Genomic DNA, 10,684 nt, shown 5'->3' with positions numbered 1-10,684 from the left:
GAGTGAGAAAAATAGATGTTAAAAAAAACACAACGCATGAAGATGGCGTCACAACTCAAATGGCGGGTAGCAGGAGACAGACGCGTTTAGATGACGATTACAATATGACGTCTGCTGGATTGACAGGGCGATGTCGTCTCTGTTTACCATCCAGTAGCTGATGGGATGAACAACATCTGGAAGGACAACCGAGCGACTTATTCCACCCAACAATAAACCGTGAGTGTGACATTTTCTCCCGATATTAATAATATTAGCTGGCCGTGCTAACGCTTGGTTGTTAGCTTAGCGTGGGCTCGAGCGAGCTAGCTCAAACACACTCTAACGCCGTGTGTGTTTTTCTCAATTCACATTCTGCTTCCCGTTGTTGTTATCTTTGATTAGATTGGCAAATAGCAACTTTCCGGCACTGTTGGTATCATATTGTAGTAATGACATTTAAAAAAAACTTCAAACGTTTACTGAACACTTGTAAGCATCACTTTTGGATAAGGAAGAATGTTTTTTTCCTCAGCAGAATTGAAACATGGAGAGCCAGCCGTCCGTCTTGAGGGAATTCTGCCCACTCCAGCACCTGCTGAACGCCATCCCGGCCAAAGTAATAAAAAAACATCTAAATATTTATTTGACACTATCAGACTATTCGCAGAGAAAAGCGTCTTTGCCGTTGTTCGTGGAATGATACGAAATGACACGTGTCATTAAAATGCTATTGATGGACGTAAACCTGAGTGGTTGATTACTAGTCAGCAGTGGGAGGGGGGGGGGGACAAAACAAAGCAAAACAAAGTCCTGTATCTGCAGGTTCAGCGCGGTTTCCGCTCGGTGGTGGTCTACCTGACGGCAGTGGACAGCAGCCGCGACTTTGTGGCGGTGGGAAGCAGCATCGGCATGTTGTACCTCTACTGCCGCCGCCTGGCGCACATGAACAAGTACAGCCTGGAGGTGGCGCTCTTTTTCATCATCTTTTTCCTGAGTGCTCCTCATCACTCTTTAAAGCCGAGTGTGTGTGTGTGTGTGTGTGTGTTTAGGGAAAGTGCGACGCCATCACCTCGGTGAAGCTGCTGAGCTGCTTTGACGATCTGGTAGCGGCGGGAACGGCGTCGGGCCGAGTGGCCATCTTCCAGCTGGTGTCACCGTTGCCGGGTCGCAACAAGCAGGTGAGCTGCTCCAAACCTGTCGGCAAATAGGCAACCTTTTAATTCGTTTGTGGTGTTAAAAAAAGTTGACGTGCAACAAAGTTTCTCGCAAAAGTGATGTAGTGACGCGTGTTTTAGCTGCGGCGCTTCGATGTGGTGGGCCTCCACAAAGGCACGGTCACGTCTTTGTCGTGGAGCGCCAACGGCATGAAGCTTTTCTCCGGGGACGACAAGGGCCGCGTGGTCTTCTCCACTCTGGACCTCGATCAGGTGAGAGCGCCGCCGTTTTCACGCTCCATCTAAAATGATCATGAAAACTACTTTCAGGGTACCTGCACGCCGGTGCTGCTCTTGGAGGAAACCTGCGGCGTCGTGCAGCTGGACTACAGTCACCAAGTTCTGCTGGTGTCCACGCAGCAACGCTCGCTGCTGTACTGCACGCACACGCAGCGGCTCCAGCAGCTTGGGGCCAAACCCAGGAAGAGGTGCGTGTCACGTGTCATACGCTGCATGGAAAGGACTGTGCGTGCCTGCGCCTGCGCCTGCGCACACCGCAGCTGAGAATAACATTCAAGTTTCACTTCAGGGTTGACTGGCTTTTGTGTGTGCGCCAGTAGCGGCAGGTTCGGGGCCTGCTTCCTGCCGGCTCTTTGCAAGTCGAGCGACCTTCAAGCCTTTGCGGCCCGACCGGGACTCCGACTGTGGAGGTCCGACGTCTCGGGGCACGTGGTGGACACCGGACTGCTCAAAGACGTCTTCAACGCTTCGGTACCTGCTGACTTACTTTGTACTTGAACTTCGACCGCGACTCATAGGAAAAAGTAGTTGGTGTGGATTGGTAGGGAGATTGATTTTGATCACATACTGGTTCTACATTGTGACTGGTTCCGCCGCTGATCACCGCTACCGCCATTGATCCGACATGGAGTCTTGGTCGTGAGCACCTCCGCGCCTTGTTTCTTCGTCCGACAGATTCCCCACTTTGAGATCTTGGCCCGTCCCTGCCCGGTCGGGGCCTACCGTCCGCCCGAGCGTCAGCTGGGTCTGCTCAGCTGCTTCCTCAAGGAGGGTTGGATCCTCAGCTGGAACGAATACAGCGTCTACGTGGTGGACTACGTCAAGCAGGTGCCAACGCGTCGGCGTTTGTCATTTCCGCCGGCGGGGAGGGTCACGGGTGCTCTCGCGCCGCCGCCTTCAGGTGCTGGTGGGCGCCTTGGAGAGCGGCGGGGACATCGTGTCGCTGTCCTGCTGCGACAACGAGATCTTCATCCTGAAGGGAGACCGAGACCTCATCCGACTGTCGGACGCTCCGGAGGGCGTCCCCCGTTCGCCGTCTCGCCACCCCGTACGTCTTTCTTCGCCGTTGACGCCGCAAGGCGGCGGCGTCGCGCCGACGGGTTGGGTGGAGGTGGCTCAGCCCATCCGGACCATGGCCATCATCGTGGAAGGCGGATCCGGCGAGGGGGGCGGGAGTCACGCCGAGGCGGGGCGAGAGGAAGAGGAGGAAGCCGAGGAGGCGCGGGAGAAGGACGAGGTGACGATGACTCGACGATTCGGATCGTTTCGTGTTCGAAGGTGACCGTTAATCATGAAGCGTCCCTGTGCCCGCGCGTGTTTTTCGTCAGGACGGCAGCGTCCCGAGCGTGCGCTCGCATAGCCGCAGCAGCTCCGTCACCTCCTGGGACAGTCTCCGCGGGAACTCCTCCGGCGACGCCGGCTCCCGCCGCTACAGCGCCCCCCTGGGGCAGGAGGAGGTGTGGCAGGAGCTGGTGGTGAAAGCCGTCAAGGTGAAGAAGAAAAAGAGGCAGCGACGAGGCAAGCGCCCCCCCCCCCCCCCACTCCCCGCAGGAGCCGCCTTTTACCGCGCGGGCTTCCGCACCCGTTCGGACGATTAGACGCGTGGCCGCCGTGACTCCGGAGCCTCTTTCAGGCTGCCGTCACGGACCATCGGACACTTTGCCCACCTGCTGTGTAGCGTCAAATGTAGGACTTCAATCGCCTGTTCCTGCACAGCGGCTACGTGACGGCAGGCCGGGAAGAAGCCTGCTCAGGTGGGTGAAAGAGGAGTTGAGTAACTCTTTGTTTTTTTCCGCGGCAGACGGCGGCAGTGGGAATCGTCTCTCTGAGAGCAGCTGCTCGGAGTCCAAGTTTGTCGTCCAGGACGGCGGCAGCAGCGATGGCGGCAGCGGAGCGTCCCTCCTGGGGAGTTCGGAACTTCCGAAACGGGACTCTCCAACGGAGATCGCGGACACGAGTGCCAAGGAGGATGAAGCTCAGCGGGAGGATTCCAGGTGCGGAAGCTGAACAGTCGCCGTCTCCGCTTCCTTCTGGCGCCGGCGCGCTCTGAGATCGGCTTTTCCCCGACAGCCCGGCCCCTCGGGCTCCGGAGGAGGAGGCGGGGCCCCTCACCCCGAATGTGGACGTGCTGCTGGAGTGCGCCTTCTCCTACGTGCGGCGTGACGGGTGCGAGCGCAATCCAACGGACCGGCGGGACCAGCGCTTCCTCGGTCCTGTGACGCAAGCGGAGGCGGACGAGGTAAACGGTTGGCGGACTTGCCCGTCCGTCAAAGACCTCGGCGCGGCTTTTCACGTGGACCGTGAATTTTTGAGCCAATGTCCGTTCCGATGTGTAGGAGGACGATTCGGCGCCACCTGCCGGTGCGACGGACCAGCCCGTGAATTCTGGACTCCGCGGCGAGAAGCCCAGCGTGTCCAGCGATGACGACGAGAGCGACATCTACCGCCACGGTCTTCCGCATGCGGACGTCACCGAGGTGGAACGCGGCAGCGCGGGGGGGAGTCAAGCGGCTGATGGAGCGTCGCAACGGGACGCTCGGGATGGACCTGGACGCAAAGCTGAGCAGGTAAGCCTTACAAGTAAACCAGAAGATGGTCCGCCTTCTTCTGGACACAAGCCAAACCCGAAGAACAACCGCAAACATCCACGCAAGTGCGCCTTCTGTCGGTGTCACATGGTACTGCACCCAAGAAAAACAGAAACCCGTTCGGACCTCTCAGATCCATCTCTTTATCTTTTCAGTTGGCCGAATGCTGGATGGGGTACTCTGGACCGGGATGTGGAATACTGAGCCTTCATGTGACTGACAGGTGTGTGTGTGTGTGTGTATTTTTATATGAGTGCGAATGTAATCATGCGTGTGTGTGTGTGTGTGTGTGTGTGTGTGTGTGTCTCAGATACGTGTGGTGTTTGGACTTCAAAGGCGGACTCTACTGCAGCCTTCTGCCGGACAGCGGCCTTCAGTGGCAGCGCTTTGAGGACAACGTCCACCAGGTGGCGCTCTCCCCTTCCGGTGAGCCATTGACGGCGTTAGCGGCAGTTGTTAGTTAGCCGCCCGCTAAGCGTAGCGTCGCCAGGTCACCTGCTGTGGAAGGTGGAGCAGCGTAGCATGACGGCGTACGCCTGCGCCAAAGTGGCGGCGCGCGGCGAGCGTCACTGGTACAAGGCGGCCACGCAGACGGCGTACGTGGCGCTCGGCGATGACTCGGCCTGGATCATCAGAACCAACGGAGACCTGTACCTGCAGACGGGTAACTTACGTTGAGCGTTTTGGGACCTGGGCCTTCAGGGGGGACTTCATCCACCCCTCTCATTGTGTGTGTGTGTGCAGGCTTGAGCGCGGAGCGTCCGTGCGCCCGTTCTGTCAAGGTGGACACGCCCTGCGTGTTCAGTCAGGTGTGCGTGCGCGGGGGCGTGGTGTGGGCGCTGAGCGAGCACAACGCTTTGTTCTACAGGGAAGGACTGGACGGCTTCTGCAGCCTCGGAGACGCCTGGAAGTACGACACCGTCAGGTAACGCCGTGGCTCACGAGCGCTAGCTTCACAATGCGGGGGGGGGGGGGGGGGGCTGACGTCAGCGACTCGGCGAATGTCGTGTTGCCTTTTGTCACGTGACCCGACAGCGAGGCTCAGGGCGTGGAGCTCATGTGCGTCGCGCTGGGCGACGGCGGCACCGCTTGGGCGCTGGACGTCGGTGGCAGGCTCTTCTTCAGGACGGGAGTCTCCTCGCGACGACCGCAGGGGCACGACGACCACTGGTGGCAGGTAGGCCGCGCGCGGGTGCGGCGCGGGTGCGTTTTAGCGTGCGCGATGGCTGCGCGCGGGTGACGACGTGTCACGCTGTTGTTCCTCAGGTCAGCATTTCCGACTATGTGGTCTTCGATCAAGGCAGCTTGGTCCAGACGCTCCTGAGCGCCACGCAAAGCGTCGCCACGGTAACGAGGGCACCGGTGGAGCGGGTGGTGGCCTTCCTGTCTCAGTACTCTCAGCGCCAGCCCAGCCTGGTGGGCGCCAACGCGGGCGGCGTGTGGGTGGCGTCCGGACGCAACCGGCTGCACTTGGCCCGCGGCGGCCTGGTGGGAACCTTCTGGCAAAACCTGGTACCCAGAGGGACCGTGGCGGCCACCAGGTGGAGCTCCGTCACCTCTTCGGCCGTGCCCCACAAGGAAGGTAAGGAAGGCGCTTGAACACAATTTCAATTTGGTTCAGAAAAAAAAAAGTCCATTTCATTCGGATTTAGGTATTTTTGTTTTGTTGAGAGCAACGTGTGTTCCAGGTGCCTTCCTGTGGTTGGCCCAGAGCAAGAAGGATCTGTTCTGCGTCTGGGATCAGGACGGAGAACTTCGGCCGTCCACGGTCACACTGCCGCCGGAGGTCGCCCGCTCGCTCGCTCGCTCGCCTTTTCCCGATTCTTTTTTTCCTGACGCTCTCCCACCCGTTGTCCTCGTCAGGCGGAGCTGACGCAGCTGTCGGCTTGCCGCGACGCCCTTTGGGGACTGGACGCCCACGGCCGGGTGTTCATTCGCACCCTGTCCTCCCCCTGCCCCGCCGGTCTCCACTGGACGTCGCTGGACCTCGGTCAGCTCGGTACGTGTCGCCGTCCCAATACGTCTTTACGGCAAAAGCATTTTCCACATCATTTTCAAATTGTTGGTTTGCTTTTTCTTTACAAAAAAAAACAACAACAACAAAACACTCAATAGTCACGTAACCCGTAGCAATGCCTTCATTGGCTCAGCGGGTGTTGGGTCGTTTGTTGGGCGGCACAAATTGGCCAAGTGCCGTCTGCGTCTTTTGTCCCCTGGCCTTTGCTTCAACTTATTTAAGGTCACTTAAAATCATGTGGGCAACTTGTCGCACACACACACACAGCTGCTTCCCCTTATGTCACATCGACAGCTGAATGTTGCGTAATGAGCTCTATCGGGTCTGTTTTTAGTTGCGCTCCGTCTCACTATCAGGGAGCGCGTGACTCCGAGTCACTGCTCCGCTCGCTTGTTTATGTCGCCCCGAGACTGTGACGGTGACGCAGGCGCAGGGTCACCTTTCAGTCCCCAGACCGTCAGAGCCCGGTGATATTTGGCAGATATTTGCCGTGACCGAGCAAGCCTGTTCTGTTTACCCTCTAACGTTTGCTAACGCGGGTGTGTTTCTGACTGGCGGACATGAGCTAGTATAGGATTCCCTAATATTGATCGAGCCAAGGAGCCAATAGATTTGACATTAAAAAAAGGCAAACTGTCAATACACATATTTTTAGTCCATTTAAGTCAACACACGCGAATGTCTAGTGAGTAAACATAAGCAAAAATGCCCGTTTTTGCGCTAACGCAAAAAAGTTCCCGGTTAATCTTACTGAACAAGATTGCTACGTGCTAACAATCGCTTGCGCGTCGGTGACTCGCGGGCATTTGCTAACACGTCTGTTGCAAGCTAAAATTGCTAAACGTGCAACGACATACATTTGCTAACTTGTCTGTTATGGGCTAAGCTTAGCTAACACACGGTACATGTTAACATTGTCCCCGTTGCGTGCTAACTGAGATAAGATTTACTGTGCTAGCCATTAGCAACAAACACATTAGCATTGCCGAACACACTTTGTTAGTTGCAAATGTGCCTGTGAGATCCTAACCTTTGCGCCTGCTGCGCGCTAACATACCTGTTCCATGCTAACGCACGAGGGATGCGCTAACATTCGCCGAGACATCTGTTTGGAGTTAACTAAAGCGGCACATTTGATGTCTGTCATAATATTTCGCGCGTAGTTTGGAGGGTACATATGTGATAACTTATGTGGTGTGTCTCCGAGGTAGGAAGTGTACGTTTGGTGAGCATCAGCTGCGGCAGCCAGAACGTTTGGGCTCTCGACAGTCGCGGACTGGTCTACTTCCGGGTTGGAACCCAACCGCTCAACCCCAACATGATGCTTCCCGCTTGGATCCACATCGAACCGCCTGAGCAGGTAACGTACATCCCGAGCCTTCTGAGCGGAACCGGAGGACACGCATCTAGAAAGGGGCGTGTCCACGTCATGATGATGTCACGTTCCCTTGCAGCCTGTCGGAGTCCAGCTGGTCAGTATTGAGACGAGTCCAAACGATTGTCATCTGTGGGCGCTGGACAACAGAGGCGCCGTTTTTGTCAGGACGGGACTCAGCAACGAGATGCCCGTTGGGACGAATTGGGACCCGGTACCAGGTCTGCGCCCGTTTCCAGCTCCGCTCCGTGTTGCTTTGTCCTCGCCTCAAGTATCGCTCCTTCAGGTCTGAGCGTCAGTCAGCTGGTTCTCAGTCGTCGGACGGTCTGGGTCCGATGCGTCAATGGAGACTTGGCTCGACGTTACGGCGTCTCCGATAGAAACCCGGCTGGGGACTACTGGAAGAAGATCCCGGGAAACGCCAACTGGTTGACCGGTAAGTCGGGTTTCTTACCGTCGGGTGGGATGCGTCTGAGCCGCTCGGCGGTTGTTTGTTACTTTTGTCCCGAGTTCTTACGGGGGTGGCGAAAATCTGTCCGTTTTGAAAACGGGAAAACTTACGGAGGAATTTGTGGAAAATGTTTCCTTTCTGTCCACGCCCCTTTTTCCTTTCTGTCCACGCCCCTTTTTCCTTTCTGTCCACGCCCCTTTTTCCTTTCTGTCCACGCAGTCACTCCAGACGACGACTTGTGGGCGGTGACCGCCATGGGCGGACTGGCCCGTCGCATGACAAAACTCCTCCCGCCAACACCCCGCCGCCCCGCCCCCCCTTCCGGAACAAACGGCGGCGGCGGTGACGATGTTGACGACGAGTGGGAACTCCTCTGACGCCCTTCTGTGTGGACTTGTGTAAGATAGCTGCAACATTGTTTTTTTTTTTCAATGCTTTCTCATGAACTGGCGGCTGACATCACTTCCTGGCAAACGTGTGAAAGTCTTTCTCGCGACAACGACGCCCTTGAAGGCCAAGAGAGACAAACTGGTTCAGACGGGTGTCGAAGACGGCCTCTGATGCGTTTCGAAAGGATGGAAGTGATGGGAGTGGGGGGGGCAGTCCCCCTGCGAGCGAGCACGCCTTAATGTACTTGAGTGCACTCGGTATGTACTGGTTTCATATTCAAATCACAATCTGATGGACTGGTCACCAGTGGATCGATGGACTCAAGTGAGAGCTCGTGCTAGTGCCTCGAGGAATTCTTGGAGGAAGGGGGGAATTTCCCAGCTTGGGGCGCCCCTTGTGATCAACCACAGACAGAGACCTCAACAGACTGACCCGGACACCAATCGATTGATGGACCCAAGTGAACTTTTGGGCCGCCGAGCCCGAAAACTTCCGACGGTGCATGTCCACAGACTTCAACAAACTGGACTGACCTCGGATCGCTTTTCACCCGGGCTATTCACTCGATGGACTCAAATGAACACGAGTGGCTCCGGTTTGAACTCTTGGGAGAACAAGGGAAGATTGCACCGAAGGAAGTCCCTCATGGACACAACGGCCACACTCCGACGGACTTGGGCGGACTCCGGACGCTGCCGGACAAGATGCGCGCTTGGCAGCTTCGGCCAACTGACTGGTTTGACCTCGATGCACTCTGCTAGATTTTGGTGGACTCACCTGGATTTACTCGCATGCCCCGAAAAACTCTTGAATTTTTGTGCCGTTGGGTGCAACAACAAACCCCAACACTACTGTATCCTCTGACTGCAACGCACTTGACTAACCGTCCTGTAGCAAACGTTAACGGATTCTGGCTGCCTTTGCGTCTTGGAATGAGCTGCACTTTACTGGACGCTTTCAGTCCTGGGTCGGACTCGGATATGAGACGATGGGTTGGAAAGTCACCCTTGGACGTATTGAACACACTTGACCGGACTCTTAGAATTAGCTGCACTTTAGCGCACTGTGAACATTTTAGCTTGCGGCTATCGGAGCGAGAAGTGATGTCGTCCTCCAGCGTGCCGATTGGTCGCAAACTCACCCGTGAACGTATTAAAACACAAAGCTGCCGAACGCATCGTCAGTGAGAGTCTTGCACTTTATTACAAAATCCAACACAAAAATGTACACAGGGTCACGAAGTTCTTCCGTCATCAGAAGCACTAGCATGTTTCACTCTCTTTCCAGGCTAAGGGAAAGTCCAATGTCAGTTTGCTGTGCGGTCGCAGGAACGCGGGCAAGCGGCTCATTTGGCACGGGACCGACTGGGCTAAGGTCCTCAGAGCCTGGAGCAGAAGCGGCGGCGGCGCCCGACCGCTCAACCAGCCAAACACGTCTCGTCCCAAGAGGCTTTGCCAGCGCTGCGGTTCGTCCAGCAGGCGGCGCGGCGCCGCGGATGGCGGCGCGAAAAGCAGGAGCAGGTCCAGGCAGCGTCGGGCGTCGCGGCGCTCGGCCGCGCCGCAAGCGGCGAGTCGCAAGAGCGCCGCGTCCAAGGCGTGCGGCCGCGCCCCGTGCGCCAGGAGAAGCAGCAGGCAGTCGGCCCGTGACAGTTCCACCGCCAGTTGCACCGCCGTCTTTCCCGCGTCCGCCACGTGCACGCAGCCGCCGCGGCTGTTCAGGTACTCCCGCCGCCATCCTTCCGGCGCCGAGTCCTTCAGCGCGTCCGCCATCAAACTCAGGATGGCGGTTCGGTTGTAGCGCACCGCCACGTGAAGATGCGCCGAGCCGCCGCTTCGGCACACGCCGCATTGCGCCACGTGTAGCGCCTCGACCGAGAAGCCGCGCAAGAGGTAGCGCGCGTAGTCTTGGTGGTCGTGCACCAGCGCGTACATGAGCGCGTCTCCGGGCGAGAAGGAGCGCGGGCGTCCGTCGTCCCACAAGAACACCTCCATGCTGCGCATGTCCTCCAGCAGCCACGCCGGCAGCCGGTCCCTCACCGCGCGGTAGAAGGCGAAGGCGGTGCGCTCGCAGTACCGCTGGCACGGGGACGGGCTCGATGGGTGCGGCGGGGGTGAGAGCAGCCACGACATGACGGCGCCACAACACTTTGGGAAGGAACCTCAGGACTGTGTTGGAGTGTCTCGGCGTTGGCCCCCGTCACTCCAGCGGCTGTCCCTGCAGCTTTGGGGACATTTATAGCTCACAGGCAGGCCACTCCTATGAACTACCCGCAGCCGCCCTCACCATGTGAGGATGTTTGTTTGGGGGGGCTTGAGAGGGACGTGGGGGCGGTGCTCAGTGCGTATCTGGCATTGCAGGCCTAGCAAACATTGTTACACCTCGACATGATTATCGCTGCGCGGCCAGACAACAACGTGGACGTCAGCC

At 57.5% G+C, this 10,684-nt stretch overlaps 2 protein-coding genes across 3 annotated transcripts; one reads left to right on the top strand and one right to left on the bottom strand.

Annotated features, from left to right (window-relative positions):
- Positions 1-52: 52 nt before the first annotated feature.
- On the top strand, positions 53-9,753 carry tecpr2 (tectonin beta-propeller repeat containing 2). Of its 2 annotated transcripts, none has more exons than XM_052086123.1 (26): positions 53-219; positions 515-598; positions 805-945; positions 1,032-1,160; positions 1,278-1,409; positions 1,467-1,624; positions 1,754-1,907; positions 2,112-2,264; positions 2,338-2,673; positions 2,765-2,954; positions 3,238-3,430; positions 3,507-3,675; positions 3,773-4,003; positions 4,180-4,247; positions 4,335-4,450; positions 4,515-4,688; positions 4,769-4,949; positions 5,060-5,201; positions 5,291-5,606; positions 5,713-5,810; positions 5,888-6,023; positions 7,253-7,401; positions 7,496-7,637; positions 7,703-7,852; positions 8,087-8,408; positions 8,483-9,753. In XM_052086123.1, exons 2-25 carry the CDS (start codon positions 527-529, stop codon positions 8,242-8,244), a joined length of 3,888 nt encoding a protein of 1,295 aa, XP_051942083.1. In that variant the 5' UTR covers positions 53-219; positions 515-526; the 3' UTR covers positions 8,245-8,408; positions 8,483-9,753. The 2 variants fall into 2 exon arrangements, with proteins under 2 accessions (XP_051942083.1, XP_051942082.1); XM_052086122.1 differs by having other exon boundaries at positions 54-219; positions 518-598.
- On the bottom strand, positions 9,437-10,478 carry ankrd9 (ankyrin repeat domain 9). The gene has a single exon (XM_052086156.1). The coding sequence runs from the start codon at positions 10,384-10,386 to the stop codon at positions 9,520-9,522; it is 867 nt and encodes a 288-aa protein (XP_051942116.1). The 5' UTR covers positions 10,387-10,478; the 3' UTR covers positions 9,437-9,519.
- Positions 10,479-10,684: the final 206 nt, after the last annotated feature.

This window comes from Hippocampus zosterae, chromosome 14, assembly GCF_025434085.1.
Source record: "Hippocampus zosterae strain Florida chromosome 14, ASM2543408v3, whole genome shotgun sequence".
NCBI classification, from domain to species: Eukaryota; Metazoa; Chordata; class Actinopteri; order Syngnathiformes; family Syngnathidae; genus Hippocampus; species Hippocampus zosterae.
The sequence above is the reverse complement of the archived record's forward strand: the minus strand, read 5'-3'. Positions and strand labels throughout refer to the sequence as shown.